The sequence below is a fragment of the Giraffa tippelskirchi genome, chromosome 12, assembly GCF_054371585.1.
Source record: "Giraffa tippelskirchi isolate mGirTip1 chromosome 12, T2T-mGirTip1v1.2.pri, whole genome shotgun sequence".
NCBI lineage: Eukaryota > Metazoa > Chordata > Mammalia > Artiodactyla > Giraffidae > Giraffa > Giraffa tippelskirchi.
Window position 1 is genome coordinate 116,713,612 of NC_137286.1, and position 25,163 is coordinate 116,738,774.

The 25,163-nt window shown below is 36.9% G+C and overlaps 1 protein-coding gene across 8 annotated transcripts in view; it reads right to left on the minus strand.

Moving 5' to 3' along the window:
• Positions 1-25,163, minus strand: part of KLF12 (KLF transcription factor 12) — a 617,863-nt gene that overhangs the window by 449,176 nt on the left and 143,524 nt on the right. For all 8 annotated transcript variants that reach the window (XM_081551692.1, XM_081551693.1, XM_081551690.1 and 5 more), the window contains exon 2: positions 9,834-9,897. In XM_081551692.1, coding sequence (XP_081407818.1) covers positions 9,834-9,866 — 33 coding nt within the window. In that variant the 5' untranslated portion in view covers positions 9,867-9,897. The remainder of the gene's footprint in view (positions 1-9,833; positions 9,898-25,163) is intronic.

Consider the following 25,163-nt stretch of genomic DNA (forward strand, 5'->3'; position numbering starts at 1 on the left):
AACAAAGCATGGTAAATATAAGTAAACAGTTGACTCTTAAATTGTAACGTTTGTGAGTTTTACTTCTTTTAGGCCATAAGTTATACTGAAGGACTAAATTATGTATAGGTAAAGAATCACTCTCATTGTTGAGTCAATAATTATTTGTGATTTTACTAAACAAATGTCTCTTTCGAGAACAGTAAGAAATTAATTCTCAGCTAACATCAACAGGGGAAAAGCGAAGGAGGCTACACTTAAAAAAAAAAATGCACAGATATTGAGAATAACAAAATTAACCAGATAGATGTTATAGTTCAACAAATGTGTTCAACAATCACCCTGTTGCTTTAATACTCTGGTGTTCTCATTAAATCAAAACTGTTCAACTGAAATGGTTATGTTTAAAAGATGCTCATATCATTTTTATGATCATTCCTGAAAATTTCTGGCAAAATACATTATATAAACTACTATTGTAATGTACTCTAAATAGGATGACATAAAGCTTAGCTGAAGAGCCACTATAATCAAAAGGCCAGAGAATGAAAATGTGAGAGAGGCAGACATAAAAGGAGAGAGACAGAGGGGGAGAGAAAGAAAAAATCATTTAGACACATGAATGAGCCTCAATAGATTTTGGTTGAAATATTGAATAGTATCACTGAATATCACATTTACCTTTAACTCTAAAAGGAAATTATGCAGGGCACTTTTGTGTCTGAAGGAAAGACAATATACTTTTGTATTTACTTAGACTTTTTTATTTTTAAACAGAATATTATGACTTTCTATTTCTTCCAGTCAATGTGACATCATCATTCAAGGCCCAGGTCAAAGGTCACTTCACAAGTGAAGCCTTCTATGGCCCACACCAACTCCCTACAATTCACTAAATCATAGCACTAATCATATCAAGATTGTAGTAACTTATTTGCCTTTTCCTGAGATGATGTAACCTTGAAATCAGGGTCTAAATATAACATGTCTTTGTAGCCCAATAACTAACAAATAACAGATTCTAAGTATATGATTACTAAACCCATTCACACTACAGCATAGATGTGATGGTTAATTTTATATGTCCATATAGTTACTGTGAAAGTTAAATGAGAAAAAATGCTAAAGGATTTGCATACTGTCTGCTAGCTACTATGTTCTCATTAAAATAGTCATTTTCATCATTTTAAGTCATGTTAATTGTGTCTGTTTGACTTTAGGAAAATATGCTTTTCAGGCCAGTAATGATATATGTATTATTCCCTCTGACTGAAGAAATGCTGGGATATACTCACATACCTGGGGGTACCTCCTTTATATTTCAGCTTCTGCTTTCAGGGTCTAACTAGGGATTTCCAAATTGTTACTCTATGTTGATAAGAAATAGATACATCTGGCTTTCTCTTGGAGGAAATAAAATCCTGAGCTCATTGGGTATGCTGCAGTTAGTTGGTACACCATTTGTTTGTTTCACTCACAGAATGCTGACAGCTTATTTTATATTAGTGAGAATTCTCCAGAGAAATGGAATAGGAGATATATATACACACATATATATGTGTGATGTACATATGTGTATATACGTATATGGCATGTGGTATATGGTATATATGTGTGGTATATGGCAGGTGGTAAAGAACCCACCTGCCAATGCAGGAGCCACAAGAAACAGAGGTTCGATTCCTGGGTGGTGAAGATCCCCTGGAGTAGGAAATAGCACCCCACTCCAATATTCTCACCTGAAAACTTCCATGGGCAGAAGAGCCTGGCAGGCTACAGTCTGTGGGGCTACAAAGAATTGGACATGACTGAGCACCTGAACACAAAACATCTATATATGAGATACGCGATTTACCATAAAAATTGGTTCATGTGATTATGGAGACTGAGAAGTCCCATGATCTGCACCTACAAGCTGGAGACCAGGAAATCTAGTGGTGTAATTCCAGTCCAAGTCCAAAGGCCTGGGAACCAAGGGAGCTGATCATGTGACTCCAAGTTCAAGGCCAGGAGAAGGCTAGTGTCCCAGCTTAAGCAGCTAAGAGACTAATCCCTCCCTTCCTCCACTTTTGTTTTTTTCAGGCCCCTCAACAGACTGGATGATGCCCACCACACTGGGCAGGGCCATCTTTTTGAGTCCACTGGTTGAAATGACAACCTCACCTAGAAATACTCTCCCAGATATACCCAGAAATAATGTTGTATGTGGGCACCCTGTGGCCTAGTCAAGTTGACATACAAAATTAACCATCATAGCTAGCTCCTGTCCAAACAGTTGGTGCCCCTAGCCACAATACCATCTGCCACACTGGAAACTACTGGCCCCATTCATAGATGGGTAAAAACCAGAGACAGGCCACAAAGAAACTGTGCATAAAAGTAGCAAACATCAAAAGCAAGACAGAAAGGGAAGAAAGAGGCCAATGAGGAACAAACGTCATAAGAACTACCCAAGGAAACAGATGAAGAATTTAAATAACACTTCACAGACCCAGTAATAATAGTAATAATTTAAACAAATGGCTCTTGCTTTAAAAGAAAATAATGTTCAGGATAGAAGTACAACGGCTCAAATGATAAAATACAAGATATCTGAATCAGATGAAAATAAATGGACAGGGTTATATAATACTACAGAGATGAAAAACCACTTTAGGAACTAAAAAATAACAGAGAATTTGACTGAAAATATACCAAGAAAAAATATTGAATGGGAATGAACACTTAAGTGAAATAAAAAGGTTAAAGATGACACAAAAAAACAAGGAGAAATGTTATACCTATCTTCAAAGTAATAAAGAAGAGAACAAAAGGAAAAGATAACTTCAGTCCATGGACTTCTCCAGGCCAGAATACTGGAGTGGGTAGCCTTTCCCTTCTCCAGGGGATCTTCCCAACTCAGGGATCGAACTCAGGTCTCCCCCATTGCAGGTGAATTCTTTATGAGCTGAGCCACAAAGGAAGCCCAATATTTAAATGTGAAGACATAAAAAGAGAGTCTGCTTCTCAGAGTTAAATGGCAAGATCCAAGAAAAACTAATACAGAATGAGAAAAAACGAGAAGAAAAACTGATGAAGTTACTGAACTTCTTTCTAGCTTACTAAAAATAGCCCATGGACATCTGAACAAAAAGCAAAACAAGAACAAGTGCAAAGATCAGTTTGCTTCAGGCTTCACAGTGACACCAAATGCCAGATGACAATAAAGCAGTGTTTCCATAGTTCTGAGAAAAAGAAGAATTCAGACTAAATAGTTTTGATAACTATAGTTAAAAATCAGAAAATAAATATTAATAACCGAAATTTTATGAAGACAGTAAAACAAGAAGAGAAGAAAAGCAAGTTAAAAAGAGATATCATTAATCTACCCATCTTTCATAGCAAAAAGTCAAAAGATGTTGGTTAGAGTTAAATTCAGTTATTAAAAAAGACAGAAGTACCAGAATTCAAAGAGGTTTTTTTTTCTTTTTTTTTGGTCTTTCTCTTAATTCTCAAGTAATATAGAATCACTTTGGTGAAAGGATATTAACTTAAAAATAGTAAATTCTTTGGTTTAAACCCAGTTTCTAAATCTTCCATTACATCAGAAGCAAACAAAAACTAACTCTATATTAGAAGCAAAATATAAATATGGTCCTACTTTTGCAAAACCATCTCTATTTTCTTGTATATATGCAAACACAGATGCTGTAAATAATGCTCACCAAATGCCAACAAGTATGAGGCAGGGAAGTGATGGGGCTTTGTATGCTTTAATGTTTTTAAAATGAGCAATGCATCATCTTTTCAAATAATAAAGGTTTTACCCTACTTCAATAATGGCACAATCTTTCTCAAATCCCTGTATATCATTTTGTTTTTATATCCCAGGCCTAAGAAACTAGACAGCGAAGAGTTAAGGGACTTGACAGAAGAATGATCTCACAAAGGATGATATTATAATAAATATGAGATACACCTATTAGTTTGGATCATTATCAAATTTACTGATTAGGCTCAAGAAAAGAACCTTTAATATAACTAGTATGCCTAGAAACAGGGTGAACTGCCACATGCAGTAAGAAATTGCACAGAGTACTCAAGATACAGTGCTAAAGTAACCAACCAACTCTTATGGAAGAAAGCCATACATCAAGCACATGTTAAGGGTCGATGACCTTCGTGGGCACTTTCAGTTCTTAAAATACTTGACTTTGATGTGACGTCATACAAGAAAGTCATGAATCTCTGTCTTATGCTATATAAATAACAGTATCAAGCACCACCCACATCTTTAGGGCTCTACAGCTCTGAATTATTTTCATAAATATGTTGCATTTTCTTTCACCCCTATTACAACTCTTGAAATAGGCAGGACAGGGTTATTTTTCCACATTGCAGTTCAGATAATTAAAATTCAGAAAGAAATCACTGGCCCAAGATACTACAGACAAAGAACTTCAGAGCAAGACCTCTCTTTTTCTGATTCCATGTTTATGGTCCAAGTGACTACTTAAATGCAGCCCAGGGCTGACGATATAGTTCACTTATATTAACCCAGGCTTTCTCAACAATTATGCCAACTTAGCTCAAAATGGGAGAAAAGACTGGCTTGTTGCTGGTACACTTTTCTACTTTGTGTGAAGAACGTCTTGAAATTTTATGGAAAAGAAATTTAAAGTAACCACATTATACCTGTCCATTGCTATGAAACAAAATTTTGGTAGGGAATTAAAACCTTCTCAGAAAGGTGTGCTATCGTCCTCTTGTTTTCCAAACTTACCCACTGCCAATACTGGAGCAAAAGTTTGGACATGAATTCTGATAAGCTGGACTAATGTATATGCATGCATATGTTCTGGACACCTGCTCTGAACCAGCTGCTCAGAGTACTGGGTAACATACTGAAATGGCTGGAAAACAGTGGAGCAAAGTCAGGTCTGTGGAGTCAGGTCCACAAACATTCACAATGAGAGAAACTGCTAAAATATGTTAAAGAGCTTATAGACCAGGTTTTATACTGATATATGTGAGTAGAAATTAATGGTAACTGGAATCTTTTTAGAATTTATTTAAGATTATCTAATGGCAGATGGTATAGGGACAAAAAAGAAAGAATTTAAAAACTGAGTAAAGAATTTAATGTAAATTTATATAGATATGTTTTTATATAAATATATATTTATACACTATATATATTTACACATTATTGATTGATTGATTGGAAAGGGAGAGGAAGACTGCTTCTAGAAGACTCTTGATATGGCCAGAAAAGAAATTTCACAAATGCTATTCAGGCTGTTTAAATGTTAGAACCGAAGCAGAAAGGCACTGCATCATATTCTGTGGCTCTGGCAAGATTTTATCACCACTGGCAAATTGGAAACGTACAAAATAGTTTTAAGAGCTATATTCAAATCCCTTTTCAATTATGTAGACAGTGGCAATGTTGCATCCACTGCTGACATTTTAAAAACGTCATCTTAAAACTGACCTTGGGAATATATGTGAAATATAGAAAAGATAAATTTCCAAACTGCAATTTTCTCTCTGAATCAGACTTTATGAAAACTAACACCACCTGATCCAAGCAGGTTTAAAAACAAGTATCAATGAATTTGTTCTAAAGCCTCTATAACTGAAAACACAGATTTAAAAATATAAAAAACAGCATGATGAATAATGTAATTCATTGGGACACATTAAGTAGAACACTCACTGTGCCTCCCTCTATAAAGACTTCTGAATCATGAATTATGAGCTATGAGGCATGATCGTTTAGAATGAATCACACATAATATATTATAGCTCATCAAGATCGTATCTTCAGTTTATCCTCAGGGTAAGTATGAACACAATGCTTCTCTTTGCCATCATCCTCAGTTGTCATAAAATTAGTTACAGAACAACGACATTTTCAAAATGTATAAATATACAAGACTTAACACTGATCCATTCAAACATAAAAATTTAATAACAACTGAACAAAAACATAAATACTGTATTAAGCTCATATAGAAGGAAAATGATAACTTTTTGTATGATAATGAGTGAAGATTTCCATGTTGACACAGGAATGAGCTGGGAATATTTGAATTTACTACATTTGCCCTATTTGTCTTAGGAGTATAGAAAACTGTTTACCTTTACATTATAAATGCAATTATCAGTGGTTGCTGGAGTTAGCTCATCACCAGCTCATAAGAGCCAATTGTTAAATTTTAAGAATCTTGCAAGCTTTTTTTTAAACCACTGAAACCGGTGGAAATATTTACACTAGGGGAACTGACAAACACTACAGATCAGGCCTTCACATCCAAAGCCCTAGAGTCAGTTTACAAACACACCACTAATCCACATGCAAGTAAGTACACAGTGCACTCAGTTCTTACAAAGTTAATTCATCTATATAGGTAATAATGGGCTCATAAAAAAAGAACATTACCATACACCCAGAAATCTCTCTTGTATCATCTCTGAATTGATACTCCCTTCTAGAGTATTTTCCAGAAACAAATATTACAAAGGAGAAATTTTAGCAATGAAGAAAAAAGGCACTTTTTTTTTTTAAAGATTCCATATACAAATGAGATCATACAGTATTTGTATCTGTCTTTATTTCAATTAGTATAGTATCTTCAATGTCCATCCATGTTGTCATAAATAGTAGGATTTCCTCATTTTTAATGACAGAATAATACTCCATTATATGTTTATATATATATACACATACATACACACACACACACACACCCCACATCCAATTTACCCATTCATCTGTTGACACTCAGAGAGGTTGTTTCCATGTCTTGGTTACTATAAATAATGCTGCGATGATCATGGGGGTGCAAATATCTGTTCAAGTCAGTGCTTTTGTTGAGTGTTTTTATTACCTTTAGATATTTCCCTAGAAGTGTAACTGCTGGATTACATGGTAGTTGGTCTTAATTTCTTGAGGATCTTCCTTAAAATATCCATAGTGACTACACCAATTAACAATCCTACCAACCTGTGCACACATCCCTTTTCTCTGCATCCACACCAGCATTATCTCTTCTCTTTTTAATTATGGTCATTCTAAAAGGTGTGCAGTGTTATGTCACTGTAGTTTCAGTCTGCATTTCCCTAATGCCTAAATGATATTCAGCATGTTTTTATGAACCTGCCTGTTGATATATCTTCTTTGGAGAAATGTCATATTCAGACTTTTGACCATTTATTTGGTTGTTTTTTTTTTTCTATTGAGTAACAAGAGTACATTATATTTTTGGATATTAAACCCTTCCTCATCAGATATATAGTTTGCAATTTTTTCTTCCCATTCTGTAGGTTGTCTTTACACTTTTTGATGGTTTCCTATGGTGAAGAAACTTTTTAGTTTGATATAGTCCCATTTGTTCATATTGTTGCTTGTACTTTAGGTGTCATATCCAAAACAATAGCAAGATCTATGTCAATAAATTTTGTTCCTATGTTTTGTTATAGGAATTTCTTGGTTTCAAGTCTTACATTTAAGCCTGTAATTGATTGATTCAGCTTTTGTGAGTGGTGTAAGATATGGGTCCAATTTCATTCTTTTACATGTGAAAATCCAATTATCATAACACCATTTATTGAAGAGACCATCTTCTCCATTGAGTATTCTTGGTTCCCCTGTCAAATATTAGTTGATCATATATGCTTGGGTTTATTTCTGGGCTCTCAATTCTGTTCCACTGGTCTATTTGCTGGTTTCTTTTCTATGAGTGTCATGCTGTTTTGATGACTGTAACTTTACAGTATAACCTGGAATCAGAAAGAACAATGCGAAACACCGCTCCCCTCCAACCCCCGCTTTTTCTTTCTCAATATTTCTTTGGCTATTTGAGGTCTTCTGTGGGTCCATATGAATTTCAGAAATTTTTTCTAGTTTTATAAAATACGTAATTGGAATCTTGATATGGAATGCACTGCATCTATTGATGGCTTTCAGTAATACTAACATTTTAACAGTATTAATTCTTCCAATCCATAAATATGAGGTACTTCTCCATTTATTTGTCTTCTTCAATTTCTTGCATTCATGTCATGTGGCTTACAGCATAGACATCTTTGACTTCCTAAGTTAAATTTATACCTAAGTATTTTATTGTGTCTGATGCTACTGTGAAAAGAAAGTGAAAGTGAAGTCGTTCAGTCGCGTCCGACTCTTTGCGACCTCATGAACTGTAGCCCATCAGGCTCTTCCATCCATGGAATTTTCCAGGCAAGAATACTGGAGTGGGTTGCCATTTCCTTCTCCAGGGGATCTTCCTGACCCAGGGATCAAACCTAGGTCTCCCGCATTGCAGGCAGACACTTTACTGTCTGAGCCACCAGGGAAGCCCTTGATGCTACTGTAAGTGGAATTAATTTATTTTTCAGAAATTTTGTTGCTTACAGAAATGCTACTGAATTTTGTATATGTTGATACTGTATCTTGCAACTTTACTGAATTCACTGATCTTCTATCAGTCTTTTGGTTGAGGCGTTAAAATTTTCTCTATATAAAATCAAGGCATCTGCAAATAAAGACAATTTTACATCTTCCTTTCCAATTCGGGTAACTTTTATTTCTTTATCTTACGTGATTGCTCTAGCTAGGACTTCTAGTACTATACGGAATATAAGTGGTAAGAGTGGGCACTCTTGACTTATTTGTGATCTTAAGAGGAAAAGCTTTTGAACTTTCAACACTGAGAATGACGTTAGCTGTGGGACTGTTATATATGGCCTTTATATAGATATGTTCCTTCTAGGCCTAATTTGTTAACATTTCTTATCATGAATGGATGTTGAGTTGGAAGAAGGTAATTTCAAGTGAAAGATATAATCTGGAAGATCATTTGTGAGGAGCACCATGTTCCCAGGTGGTGCTAGTGATAAAGAACCCGCCTGCCAATGCAGAAGACATAAGAGACCTGGGTTTGATCCCTGGTTTGGGAAGATCCCCTGGAGAAGGGAATGACAACTCATTCCAGTATTCTTGCCTGGAGAATCCCATGAACAGAGGAGCATGGTAGGCTAGAGTCCATGGGGTCACAGAGTCAGACACAACTGAAGCAACTTAGCATGCACACACATGAAGGTGAGCTGGCAGAAAGACATAATGTGCATTTATGTGAAAGTAGCAGGAGCAATGGAAGAAGGAAAGTATGAAACTGTATGTGCTGTGCGGCTATATAGGGTTATGAGTCACATGCCTCTGTACCAGACTTTATGAAATGAAAATGGTTTAACATATTGTCATTTTCTTAGTATTAAAGTGTGATTTTTGTATTACGACCAGTATGTAGTACAAGGTAAGTTTAAATAAATACCACCAAGTGATAGCCAGCACTTGATAACTGTTGAAATTCATGGTATTTTTTCTTACCCTCCAATTTATACCTGAACTTTTCTCTGAAAAAGCCAGTTAAAAGCCTCTCATAGTCATCCTATCCTATCCTTGAAGAAAGCCAAGATTGCAAGTGCAAAGAGGACAGCATTTGACAGCAATCATATGCCATACAGGGCTGAGATGAATATTATGCTTGTGGTAGGAAAATCTGGCTTCTGTTTTTTTTTTTCCCCAGTGATCAGTTTCAATTTTCTAATTATCATTTTAAAGTTCATTCTTAAAAACAGTTTTGGTGCTGGAAACTGATGATAGCTAGACTTGCACAAAAAAGTCTAGCTTCTTTACAATTTTTTTATACTGAGGGGTTTTAAAAAAAATTACACTTTATAGACAGATGAATGTGTCTAAGCATTGACCTTTGCCTCACAGTCAAAGCAGTGCACTAATGAAAATAATTGCCCCAAATTAATGTTCAAAATAGGACTGCCACTGCAATTACACAATTTGACTGACCAACCTTTATTGTTTTCCTCTTCATATGGATATTCATTCATCCATTTGTTTCTAGAGTCACATTGATCCTGAAAGAAAAGCACACAAAAAATTAATGAGAACTGCTAAGGGGTTAATATCTAAAATATATAAATAGTTCATACAACTCAACATCAAAAACACAAGTAACCCAATTAAAAAGGGGCAGAAGATCTGAGCAGACATTTTCCAAAGAGGACATTTTCCAACAGGCTCATGAAAAGGTGCTAATCACCAGGGAAATGTCAGTTAAAAACCTCAATAAAATATCACCTCATACGTATTAGCATGACTATCATCAAAAAGAACACAAATAACAAATGTTGGCAAGGGTGAGGAGAAAAGGGAACCCTTGCATACTGTTGGTGGGAATGTACATTGGTACAGACACGGTAGAAAACAGTACAATGGTTCCTCAAAAAACTAAAATTAGATCTACCGTATGACCCAGTAAATGCACTCCAGGATATATCCAAAAACAAAACAAAAAACACTAACTCAAAAAGATACATGAACCCCAAAGTTCATGGCAGCATTATTTATAATAATGCAAATAACTGCAAAGATAAGGAAGCAATCTGAATGGCCATCAACAGATGAGTGGATAAAGAAGATGTGGCATACATATACAACGAAGAACTACTGAGCCATAAGGAGTGGAATTTTGCCATTTATAACAACATGGATGAACTTGAAGGATGTTATGCTTAGTGAACTACGTCAGACAGAGAAAGACTGGGTGATATCACTTACATGTGGAATCTAAATAATACAACAACCTAGTGAAGATAAAAAAAGCAGCAGACTCACAGATAAAGAGAACAAACTAGTAGTTATCAGTGTGGAGAGGGAAGTAGGGAGGGACAATATAGCGGTATGGGATTAAGAAGTATAAACGATTATTATAAAATAAGCTACAAGAATATGTTGTATGACACAGAATATAAACAAAACTTTTTAACTATAAAAGGAGTGTAACCTTTAAAAGTTGTGACTCACTATACTGTACACCGGTTAACTTGTATAATATTACACTTCAGCTATACTTCAATTTTAAAACATGGTAAAAAGTTGCACATGTTTATAACATTCTGCCATTGGAGGAAAGAAAAGAAAATCTTGAGTCTGCAATTTTTTTAAGCTCTTGATTAGTGGAGTGACATAATAAAAGTGATAGCTGAAGAACGGTTTTGGTTTTTGCCTCTTTAGCAGCCACGTAAAGGGGAAAATGGAGAACTGAAGAAACAGAGGCAGGACTCCAACTATGACACTATTGCCAGATCCTGGGCACAAGATATGAAAATCTATATAAAGATAAGGGAGGGAGAGAAGAAAAAGAGGGATGGAACCAGAGAGAAGGGTGGGGATAAAATGGCAGAAACTGGTTTAAAAGCACAAATGTTTCAGCTGGAATAGTTGGCTCCATTCTTAGCAACTAAGGGATTGTTAAAAGAAACACTGCTTTCTAGAGGAAATTGTCTCTTTTCGCCTCTTTATAGCTGATACAAATGTGCAGAATAATTAATATGAATACTTTTTGGTGACTCCATCTTGGCCAATACCCAAGTAACTTTTTAAAAATTGATCTGAGTTAAAATATGTCACTACTTAAAAATTAAACAAACATAAAGTAAATATTTATGTTGTCTCTAAAAGCTTCCAAATCCCCAAGACCATTTGGATCTCAGCAAACAGAATCAAATATTGCTGGACTGGAGAGTTCCGATTACAATAGGCCATTTGCCCCATTTGGATACATCTTAAAAGTCCTCCTATTTATTCTCTCTCAGTATTATGTAAGTTGCTTCAGAATTTCCATTTCACAAGGCAAAATTTTTTTTGGCATTCAGTTAAGCCAGCTTATTAGGCACAGTTCATGTTTTTTTTCACTTGGAATTACACTCAAGAGGGGACACGCCTTAGAGTTCTTAAGCAGCTCCCATTCTGTGCCAATGCCTACACAGGCAGTATCCAGCCATGTTTCCTTTGCACATGTTTCCACACATCTGAGCAGAAAATGTGTGGAAACTCATAAAGCCTTAAAAGAAATTTACCAGAATGTACATGTTTCATGGGCTTGGTCTCTAAGATGAAGTGGCCTTTAATTTCATTCCAGTTTTAAATCAATCAATTGATCAAGAATGACTCTTTCTTCCTCCTTCTCTGTCTCCTTTCATCGCTCCCTCTATATTATAAAGATATGCGTCTTCTGACTCAAAAACGCATCCCCTAATATACTGTACAGTTATCACCACTACAAGAAGTACCACTAAGAAGCAACAGAACATAAATGCAATATTTTAATATGACAATGACAAACAGAAATATTCTCTTGAAATTCAGAGGATAATTCTTCTGTTTTATATCATGAAATCACAATAGGCTATCCCTTGAAAGATATCCCTTGCTCTAGAAGTTATCTAGAACACCACGTTTCTATCAAATACGTCTTGTCCTTTCTAGTCTTCAAAACGTGTTTCAATCCATCAACTTCAACTTCTCAGCAGAATGTATCAGGTACTTCAAAACTCACTGCAAGCTTACATTCTGGTTCTATAATTTTTTTCACACTTTAATAAACTAAGAGCATTTTGACATGACATTCAACTCATTAATGCTTACCTCCAAATTCATAGTACTCCATTATGAAGATACAGGATTATTTACTCCCTCATTTTTGTCTAGTAGTTTACTATTTTTTACTATTACTGATAATACACATCCTTCTGTGTAAATCATGTACATCAGGACCTCTGCTAGCCTGAAGGATGCTTTTGGGAAACTAGAAAGGATGCCATCTCTGGGAAGACATAGACAGACTCAGCAGGAGGTGGGGCCTGGCCAGGGAAGTCCAGTGCAGATTTCCACCACTCACCCCTCAGCCAGGAATCCATATCCTACACCACTGTACTCAGCTGGCCCGGTATGCACCTTTAATTACTGCCTTAGAATACAGTTAGAGAAGTATCATTCCTGGATCAGAGTAATATAAGCTTTTTTCAGCCTTTCAAAATATATTACTCAACTTGCTTTTTATACAGGCTAGCTTCCCTGGTGGCTCAGATGGTAAAGCATCTGCCTGCAATGCGGGAGACCCAGGTTCGATTCCTGGGTTGAGAAGATCCCCTGGAGAAGGAAATGGCAACCCACTCCAGTACCCTTGCCTGGAAAATCCCATGGACAAAGGAGCCTGGTAGGCTATAGTCCGTGGGGTCGCAAAGAGTCGGACACGACCAAGGAACATCACTTTCACTTTCACACCTATTTATATTCCCACCAGCAGAAGCAGCGCATGCTAACCTAGCTCTATTACCATCTACTTCCCAGTACACAGGCCACTGCCCTGCAAGCTTTATGAGATTAATAAAGGTTTGTCAAATAAGTAAGAGAAGCTAAGGATGAGGAAAGAAAAAGAAAAAGAAACTCCCTTTTATATCAAGTGTGTGGATATTTCTTAACCAAGGACTTTGCATGCATGCGTGCTCAGTCATGTCCAAGTCTTCGGGACCCCATGGACTGCCAGCCTCCTCTGTCCATGGGATTTTCCAGGTAAGAATAACTGGAGTGGGTTGCCATTTCCTTCTCCAGGGGATCTTCCCGATCCAGGAATGGAAGCTATATCTACTGTGTCTCCTGTACTGCAGGCGGATTCTTTACTGCTGAGCCATTGAGGAAGTCCAACCAAGGAACTAAGGCCTTAACTACATAATTTATATTTTTTATATGCAATTAACCTACAGACTACAATAAACATTCAATTTTGTGAGTTATACATAATATCATACATTTTTACAGCATTAGGGGATTGACCAAGTATCCTAATGATAGTATTTGTTCTGAAGCCCGTTCTGCAAGTTGAGCACATCAACAATTTTAAGATCCATCTGACAATAATGATCAGAGGTTAATTTCATATGCAAAGTAACAAGTCAGATAGTGGTAGGGTCCTTATAAAACCCCTGAATTAGACTCAAATGCTGTGGCATGGCTCTCTGCAGCTTATCACTGTAACCACATACAAATTAAAAGCAGACTGCAGTACATACTTTGGCCACCTGATGTGAAGAGCCAACTCATTGGTAAAGACCCTGATGTGGGGAAAGATTGAGGGCAAGAGGAGAAGGAGGAGACAGAGAATGAGATGGCTGGATGGCATCATCGACTCAATGGACATGAGTCTGAGCAAACTTCACGAGAGAGTAAGGGACAGGGAAGCCTGCTGCAGTTCATGAGGTCACTAACAGACACAACTCAGCGACTGAACAACAACAACAGTTTATGTTAAACCTGGGGACAGCCTGGTACAATGCTAACTTCTGTTTTCCATTCAATTCAAGCTCTTCAACGAGCTCTCAAGATCAGCCTTGCTCTGTGGTGCCCATCCCATACTTTAAGGAGCACAAGTGACAGAAAACAAAGACAGTTTCAGACTGAGAAAACCTGTCCCTAGTTTCTCCTCTATCATCTGTTAGCGTGTGACAGTACACAACGCTATCAACCTTGAGGCTCAACTTCATTCTCCACAGAAGCAAAGATAATACTTGATTTACCTATCTATCCTATACACCCTAACTGAAGCAATTTCTGTAATACAACAGTCTACACTGTTATACACGTAAGTACTCCTAAGAATTATCACTCCTTCATCAATGGAGCTTCAATTTTATTACTGCTAAGGGACCTTTGGGTTGTTCCCCAAATCCCCATCAAAACCCAAACCGTGATATAAAATATAAAATTGGAATATTTCCAATAACAGTTATTATCTCATCAATTTCCTAATTAAAAGATGACTTATCTCTACCGAACAGGTTTGTGAAATTATCCACTAAATCTTTCCTAAGTCTAGAAGTTTTAAAGTCCACTGTCCTCATCAAGAAACTCATCATGCTTGCTTTTGGCCTTCATTTCCCTGGCTCCAAAAGTGATTCTCAATCGTCAGATGAGGAAGAGCCAAGGGCCAGTCATCTTATTCCAATATGAAAAACACAAGAAGTAACAAAAGGCATAACATATTTTAGAAAGAATTTTAGATTTACTTTTAAACAAAAATGTTACTTCCTGGAACCACTTGTAAATACTGGTTTATTTTTCTTTTAGTGAAATTCTACTTATATGAAATTCTACTTATACATGTTTCTCTTCAGTAGCTATAAGCAATAAAGAATGACTGTCCATATTCTTCACTTTTTAACTCTTGATTTCTTCCCTAAGATTTTCACACATGGCCAGCCAGCTTCGATAAAAATTCAAAGAAAGTATCAGCTCAGTGGTAAAGAATCTGCCTGCCAATGCAGGAGACGCGGGTTCGATCCCTGGGTCGGCAAGATATTGTGGAGTAGGAAATGGCAACCCACTCCAGTATTCTGGCCTGGAAAATTCCACGGGAAGAGGAGCCTGGTGCGCTACAGTTCATGGGGTCACAAAGAGTCAGACATGACTAAGCGACTGAGCACACACACATGCATGCGAGGTAACAGAGATGACCTTGGCCAGAATGAAAGTGGATGCTCTCCTGCTTAATGAATTAGAAGTTACTTCAGAATAATTACCTCAGAGTACAGGCATCATATTACCCTCCCGTAACAGGCTGCTAGCTCTTCATCACAACTTAAATGATCCATTATGTTCTCAATATTTAAAGCCCACTGTTAATACATTCTTAATACTTCAGGATCCACAAATATACTTGTTGCTAGTCCCTCTGAGAATCCCTTTATGTATCTTTAAGGAGAGACAGAAAAACACACTTTAGAAGTATTTATAGACATCTGACTAGTCAGGGGATACGCCTCTTTGCCCACAGGTAATTTAGTTTGCTCTGTTTCAAATAATTGAATCCTGGTGCTGGAATAGTAATCCCATTTGGAATTCCAGATTCAGCTTTACAAAATCACTACTTCATTAGCTGTGATCTTGTGTTTTCAAGCACTGATACAAAAAAAGTCAAGTAATAAAGATGTATATATCATTCAACTCAGTTACTATAAAACTTTTAGAGCTGATTAGTGAACCCATAGGTAGGCTTGTGCATTTCAGTCTGAGATATTATATCAGAGGATCTAGGTTGGCCTTACTCTGTATCAAGGTTTCTGACCTATAAATTGCCTTTTTTCATTTAAAGTTATTTCTGTTTCATCTGTTGTGGTGAGTTATCTTGGGAACTAAAAATATTTGAAGGTTAATCTAAATATTTCTAGAGATAAATGCAAATCTAAGTGCTACATTTTCAGAGCTATTTTGACTTAAAATGAAAAGACACTAGAGACACAAAGCAGTAAGCTTGTTGCTAGGTGACAGGTGACACCTACAGCATCTTCCCTGAACCTGTACGGCATGAGACATCTTACTGCCGAGAAAAGACACGCGGATTTCCACAGCACACACATCACTCTCTGTAGAGAAGCAAACTAAGGTTCAGGTATTTTTAAATATAGGCCATAGGCAGTCAGGAAATCACATCTATATGAATATCTTATTTTAAAGATGCCTCTCACAATAAGTAGAAACAGGAAGTTGCTTAGTGTCCATTTTGAGGATATGCGTTTCCATAATCTAACATCTACATATGAAATACACATAATTTTCATGATTTATGAATAAAGATTAAACAGTGATAATTCTTCTTTGTATCCCACTGAGAAATTTTCAAACTTTTAATTGAAGTCACTTCAACAAGGGTAGGTAGAGTCCATAGAGAAAGCAATGCCTTATAAAAAGTAAACCAATCTCTATTCAATTTATTAATACCAGATCATCATATCAAAGATCTGATGAATTAAAGAAAAGCACACAAAGCTTCAATGGAGATTACTTCCTAGATACATTCTATAATTACATACCTATGTTCTAGCATTACCTTCCTTTCTCCAGGAAAAAACCACGGGACAGAGTTCCACCCCCTATCCTTTGCTCACCGGGTAATCCAGAGGATGACACAGAAATTTCAGGAATTCTTCGATGCCCAGAATTCTGGGATATCACATGAATGAATGGCATGTCTACTCTTGTAAGAAAGGCTGTGCTGATGGTCATGGAAAAGATTCAGGCACAAATGCCACAGAGAAGGAACACTTAGAGGTCATGTGACTTGGGGCAAGTTGCTTCACTTTCATGTACTGCCTTTTCGTAATTTATTAAGCTGGAAAAATAAAACCTTTGGGCAAGGGGCACCAGAAATGAAAATGTACACAATATATTGACCATAGTTCACTACCTGGCACATACTAGTTACTTGACAAGTGTCAGTCCCGTCCATACTCCCTATGCTTATAATCAAGTGCCCAATCTCCTACTTCCACCTAAACTTACCCCAGAACTAGGAAAAAACAATGACTTACTCTAGCCCAAGTTATACTTCTCCATACCACCTTCAACCATGACTGTATGTTTCTTACAGAAAAGTCCTGAGAATACAGACAACAGGAGCTCCACTCTAGGGCGTCACAGTGAAAGTGAAAGTGTTAGTTGCTCAGCTGTGTCTGACTTTTTGCAACCCCATGGACTATAGCCCATCAGGTCCCTCTGTCCATGGAATTCTCCAGAGAAGAATACTGGAGTAGCCATTCCCTTCTCCCGGGGATCTTCCTGAGTCAGGGATCGAACCCAGGTCTCCTGGATTGCAGGCAGATTCTTTACCATCTGAGCCAACAGAGAAGCCCCTCCAGGGCATCACAGTATAGTGTCTATCAAAAACCTATTAAGAGAGTTCACTGTTGTAAGGTCATCAATAACTTATACCCCACAATAACCCCCTTGGACTTGTTAGTTATATATCAATTGTTTGAAAGTCTCCATTAGAAAAGTGTTCTTTCCCATTTCCAGCTCTATGTTTCTCTGAAATTATGTTTCCACCCAGGAACTCTTCACTATTAAGAAAAACAGACAATACAGACAGAGCAAACTTTCTCAGAACTAAGGAAGGTCCCACATGGAGTAAGGTATGCCCTGCAGCTTTGCACAATCATTTAAGCACAGAGTTCACTGAATAAACAGCCTGTTTTCTGAGGGAGAAGGCAGAGATAAAGCACACCGACACAGAAATGACGCGTCCAATCTGGTTTTGGCTACATTACACCCAATCATTCTCTACAGACAGAGAACAAATAAACCTTTAAAAGAAAGTAACCATAGCAAATGAATTAAGCCTTTCTTTTACATATATTGTGCTCAATATAATGGTTTGAAAAGTACTCTATGCTATGCTCATATTCAAGTGTAATTGCCATTTTACTGGGACTGCGTAGTCAAAAATCTGATCTGTATTGCAAAGGAATGACAAGATGATTAAATCTTGTCTTCATATGTCTAATTTATGTGATTTAGATTGCAGCACAAATATGAGCGTGTGCAATTTGTAGCTGCATGGAAAGCTACCGCATGCAACGCTACATTCTGCCATAAGTAACATGGCCACACAGGAGTTTCCATTCGCACATGGGAAGCGGGGTGAGGGGTGTCAGGCACTAACAGTCTTCCCCTAACTGTATCAGGGTGTGTTTTAAACCATTATCCTTAAGATGTGAAAAACCTTCGGGGATCTTAAGAGGCTGGTAGGGGAGAATAACAGAGTCCCAGCTACTTATTAATCTCCACTTCACTTCCCAGCACTTTTTATAAATATAAATGTAGCTGTGTGATTTACACAGAGAAAAGCAAACATCAGTGTTGAAAACAAATGAAAATAAAATCATGACAAACACACATTTGCCACTATTTATACATGCATAATTCACAAAGTCTAGAAATTTCCACACTACTTTACTTCAATGGGTGTTGTCTGAGCATAGCTGGGTGTATATATTATGGGGTAATTACAAATTTTATACACTAAAGAGCAATGACATAGTCAAGAAAAATAAGTTGCCTCATTCAGTATGCAGTCAACATACTTGGCTTTCCTATTAATTATTGCCTTCTATGTTTAGTTTCCCAACGCTAAGAAAGATAAATCCCATTCAATGCATAGTAAACTGTTTGCTTAGGGAGTAAATTTTTTTCTAGTCCATCACAACAATAGTTGATTAAAATATGTTGCTATTACCCAGTTTTGAATTAATTAATGTGAAATAAAACAAATATTTATTAAATAGTGAGGAAAACATTCCATCAAACTGTGAAACCTGAGTAGGAAAACAAATGGCACACACTTAATTACAGTTGACGTTTAAATGAAATTTGCAATTTCCAAATATTTAACAAGAATTAGAAAATATCAGATTTGAGGTATTTCTAGGACACTTTCATGTTCAGTCTTTTCACACATCTGAACCCAAAGAAGTTTTAACAGAGGCATATTTTAAAATGCAATTGAAAGATGGATCAAAGAAGTAAACAGATTTGTTTTACTGACATTTGTGACATAATGACACAGAAACAAGAGAATTAATGTGATATCTGTAAGGAATATCCTGTCTTACTGAACAACAGTTTTGACCAGCTAAACTCATTAATCTAGTGTGTACATTCAGACATCATAATCACTGCCACATGAAGTTCATAATCTGGTTCATAACAGATAGCTGGCTGTCACAGCAAATATATAATCAATAAGTATTTCTCAATGATGAGCAAATTAGTAGACTGTCAAATGTATTACATAACCATATGCTTCTCTCTGCTTCTCTCATAATTAATACCAAAAAATCAAAATACTATTTATTGAAAATGACAAGTGATATATTAGGCGGATTCCTCTTTAGAAGGATCAAAAACACCACTTGAAAAACAAAAAAATACTGAAATTGGAAGTCAACTCAAATATAACGCAAGCAATAGCTAGCAGGTCTTGATTGAGGGTCCACTGACATTTATTATATGGTACATATATTCTGTTATTAATTCATCCGTGAACCACCTATATGCCAAAAACTGAGGACAATACAAATCATATTTGGACATGGACAAATATGGACATGGACATGGACATGGACATGTCCATATTTGCTCATGGACAACAAAAGTGAGAAAAATATAAACAAGTAAAATAATTATAATAATAATGGATACCATCTAGTGGATTTTTACCATATGTTTAACATGAACTAAGGGTTGGACACAACTTGGCAACTGAACAACAAAGGCATTATTATAATATTAGTTAATAAATTCATGTACAAGGCATAGCTATTCCAATGACCCAGTATGAATACCTCCAGTTTGAATTGAAAGTAAGTGTAATTAAAGTCCATATCCACTAACATATCAAGTTGAAATCCTAATAATATCATAGGAGCTCTAGTGAAAAATAATAAAGTATAGCAGGAAACTGAGGGAACCCACAGAGAGATGAAACAAAGCCAAGTCTTGAAAAGTTAAAGAGGTACACCAGGAATGAGTAAATTTAAACCTGACTCTGAGAACACACACATGTATGTACAGACATGTATAATTTACACACACATATATATGACTGAGTATCCTAGCTGACGTACCTACACCAGCTAGCCCATGTCCCTCAACAAGGAGCTCTGATACAGCAGAGAAGCCTCTACAGTGGAGAGAAGGTCCATTTCAAAAAAATAATCAAACCAATCCTGATAGCATAACTTCTAGTGTCTCAGGTGCACATACGGCTTATAATATAAAGGGATTTATATTATGTATTCTGAACCAACAATACTGAAAATATGATGTAAAGAAGATAACTACATGGCACAAAATGACTGTAAAAGGCCTTTTTCATGTGCTATATTCCACAACTGAAGATATTTCTGACATCACTGACCCTTATCGATAAAATATTTCAAAATATTTACTATTCAAATATGAAGCAATGAAAATATGCCAATAGCACACACGTGCACACACACACACATACGCACGCACAGTCAAGCACTAGTGAAAAACTTCATTAGAGAGAAATTCCTGATGCAAACATTAAGTCATATGAGTAAGTTTTTCTTTTCTAAAAATATTTCAGAAAATTATTTTAAATGATTTTGAAAAATATCAGTATAGCCAAGAATAACAAAGGCATTTTGAAAAATAATCTCAAAACGAAAATTGGCCACCTGCAGACTTGAAAGCCTATTTGAATACAAACATAAAACTATTTAGATACAAACATCAGAATTAGTCTTATACAATACACAGATCATTCATTTATCATTGCCAAGAAATGTTCGCAAGTAAAATAACTTTACCAAATAACTACTGGGAGTAAACTACAAAGTGCTCACAGGTATTTCCCCAATATGTATGGAAAATCTATTTTTATACTTTACTTCAACTACACTATCAAAAAACCATCCGATTTTACAAGGATAGTCCTTAAATTCTCTAACTTTATTCCCAAAAGGATGTCAAAATGCTACTTCATTTATCATTTATTTTGATGATGGCAAACCACTTCCATATTCTTGCCATGAGAACCCCATGAACAATATGAAAAGTCAGAAAAATATGACACTGAAAGATGAGTCCCCCAGGTCGATACGTGTCCAAGATGCTAATGGGGAAGAGCTGAGAAATAGCTACAGTAAGAATGAACAGGCTGAGCAAAACCAGAAAGAACACTCAGTTGTGGATGTGTCGTGTGAAAGTAGTCCGATGCTATAAAGAGCAATATTGCTTAGGAACCTGGAATGTTAGGTTCATGAGTCAAGGTTAATTGGATGTGGTTAATCATGAGATGGCAACAGTGAACATCAACACTTTAGGAATCAATGAACTAAAATGGATGGGAATGGGCAAATTTAATTCAGATGACCATTATATCTACTACCATGGTAAGATTCCTTAGAAGGAATGGAGTACCCCGCATAGTCAACAAGAGTCTGAAAGGCAATACGTGGTTGCAATCTCAAAAATGACAGAATGAACTCAGTTGGTTTCCAAGGCAAACCATTCAGTATCATAGTAATCCAAGTCTATGCCCAACCACTAATACTGAAGAAACTTAAGTTGAAAACTTGTATGAAGACCTTCAGGACCTCCTAGATCTAATACCAAAAAAGATGTCCTTTTCATCATTGGGGACTGGAATGCAAAAGTAGGAAGTCAAGAGATACCTAGAATAACGGGCAAGTTTGGTCTTGGAGTACAAAATGAAGCAGGGCAAAGACTATCAGAATTTAGACAAGAGAACGCACTGGTCATAGCACACACCCTCTTCTAACAACACTAGAGACAACTCTACACATGGACATCACCAGATGGTCAATGCCAAAATCATAGTAATTTTATTCTTTGCAGTAAAGATGGGAGAAGCTCTATAGTATCAGCAAAAAGAGACCTGGAGCTGACTGTGATTCAAACCATTAGCTCCTTATTGCAAAATTCAGGCTCAAATTGAAGAAAGTACGGAAACCAATAAGCCATTGAGGTATGACATAGATAAAACCCCTTATGATTATACAGTGGCGGTGACAAGCAGATTCAAGAGACTAAATCTGGTAGACCGAGTGCCTGAAGAACTATGGACGTAGGTTCATAATACTGCACAGGAAGTGGTGATCAAAACCATCCCCAAGAGGGAAAAAAAAAATGCAAGAAGGCAAAGTGGTTATTTGAGGAGGCCTGACAAATAGCTGAGAAAAGAAGAGAAGCAAAAGGCAAAGGAGAAAGGGAAAGATATAACCAACTTAATGCAGGGTTCCAGAGAATAGCAAGGAGAGATAAGAAAATCTTTTTAAGTGAATAATACGAAAAAATAGAGGAACATAACAGAATGGGAAAGACCAGAGAGATCTTCAAGAAAACTGGAGATCCCAAGGGAACATTTAATGCACAGATAGGCACAATAAAGGACAAAAACGGCAAGTACCTAACAGAAACAGAAGCAATTAAGAAGAGGTGGCACGAATACACAGAAGAACTATATAAAAAAGATCTTAATGACCCAGATAACCATGATGGTGTGATCACTCACCTAGAGCCAGAGATCCTGGAGCGTGAAGTCAAGTGGGCCTTAAGAAGCATTACTCTGAACAAAGCTAGTGAAGGTGATGGAATTCAAGCGGAGCTATTTCAAATCCTAAAAGATAATGCTGTCAAAGTGCTGCACTCAATATGCCAGCAAGTTTGGAAAACTCAGCACTGGCCACAGTACTGAGAAAGGTCAGTTTTCATTCCAATCCCAAAGAAAGACAATGCCAAAAAATGTTCAAGTTACCATACAATTGCACTCATTCCACATATTAGCAAGATTATGTTCCAAATCCTTCAAACTAGGCTTCAGCATTATGTGATCTGAGAATTTCCAGATGTACAAACTGCATTTAGAAAAGGCAAGGGAACCAGAGGTCAAACTGCCAACACCAACATCATAGAAAAATCAAGGGAATTTAAAAAAAAAATCTACTTTTGCTTCATTGACTATGCTAAAGCCTTTGACTGTGCGGATCACAACAAACTGTGGAAAATTCTTACAGAGATGGGAATACCAGACCATCTTACCTGCCTAAGAAACCTATATGCAGTTCAAGAAGCAACAGTTAGAACTGGACATGAAATAACAGACTGGTTCAAAACTGTAACGGAGTACATCAAAGCTGTATATTGTCACCCTGCTTATTTAACTTATATGCAGGGTACATCATGTGAATTGCCAGGCTGGAGGACTCACAAGTTGGAATCAAGACTGCCGGGAGAAATATCAACAAACTCAGATATGCAGAAGGTAACAATTTAATGGGAGAAAGTAAAAACCAACTGAAGAGTCTCTTGATGAAGGTGAGAGAGGAGAGTGAAAAACCTGGCTTAAAACCCAACATTCAAAAAATTAAGATCACAGCATCAAGTCCCATCACTTCATGGCATACAGATGAGGAAAAAGTAGAAACTGTCAGATTCCATTTTCTTGGACTCCAAAATCACTGTGGATGGTAACTGCAGCCACAAAATTAAAAGATGCTTGCTCCTTGGAAGAAAAGCTATGACAAACCTAGACAGTGTATTAAAAAGCAGAGACATCACTTTGCTGACAAAGGTCTGTATAATCAAAGGTACGGTTTTTCCAGTAGTCATGTACGGATGTGAGAGCTGTACCATAAAGAAGGCTGAGTGCTGAAGAGTTGATGCTTTCGAACTGTGGTGCTGGAGAAGACTCTTCAGAGTTCCTTGGACAGCAAGGAGATCAAGCCAGTTGATCCTAAAGGAAATCAGTTCTGAATATTCATTGGAAGGACTAGTGCTGAAGCTCCAATACTTTGGCCACTTTATGTGAGGAGCCGACTCATTGGAAAAGACCCTGATGCTGGGAAAGACTGAGGGCAAGAGGAGAAGGGGGTGACAGAGGATGCGATGGTTGGATGGCATTACTGACTCAATGGATATGAGCTTGAGCAAACTCAGGCAGACAGTGAAGGACAGGGAAGCCTGGTGTGCTGCAGTCCCTAGGGTCGCTAAGAGTTGGAAACGACTGAGCAACTGAACGCAACAATCATATATTTTAAGATTAACAATGGCTGGAGGTGGCACACTGCTATTTGGGTAACTATCGAGCCTGTAAAAAAGGAATGGTAAAACCAAGTGTTGTGGTTTTACACATACTTCATCTCTGCAGAAAGCCATGGTGTGAAGGATGAAAATAACTGCATTTCAATTCATGAGAACCAAATAGATGACAACTCAACCAAATAGATAACAACTCACTATTAATCCAGAGCAGGGCTATGAAGTATGTATATGACTCTACTATTCAACTTGAATTTGAAAACAGCATTCAGTAAGTGAACACAACTGTCACACAAGAGCAAGCCATATACCATTAATATTTTGAAGGTCTATTATTAATATTTGAAGATCTTTCCCCAAAATATAGAAAGTCTGTTTCTCTATCACTATTTGGAGACTTTGTCCAAAACTTCCTTCACTGTGAAAGCTGCTGGTTGATAACTTACATAATGAACACTTATTTTTCACTCACAAGCTTCAAACTTCAATATGCTTCAACCCTCAGGTTCAAATGCTTGAAGGCATACACGCCCACCCACACTAGCCTTTTAAAGCTTTTTATTTCGTTGAGGGGCTTTAACCTTCCCTCACCACATCCGGGTTCTCATTTTATCCTCTTTTCTACCATATGCATCTTCTCTCTCTCCTTAAAAATATTCAGATAATCTCCATCTCAGTTCTACCATTCAGGCAGTTCTACTACAACTTCACATAACTAGAAAACAGTTTCTATTCTTCCTCCGACACATGATCACAACTCATTCACTCAACTGTGATCCACCTCCCCCTATCTTGAAATGGTCTCTCTGATAACTGATGTTTATTTAGCAACTCCACTTGGAAATACAATCTCCCTCCCCCATTTCAATGAGGTCTTGGATTCTTCTCTCCAGTTTCTGTGCTACCACTGGATGTCTTT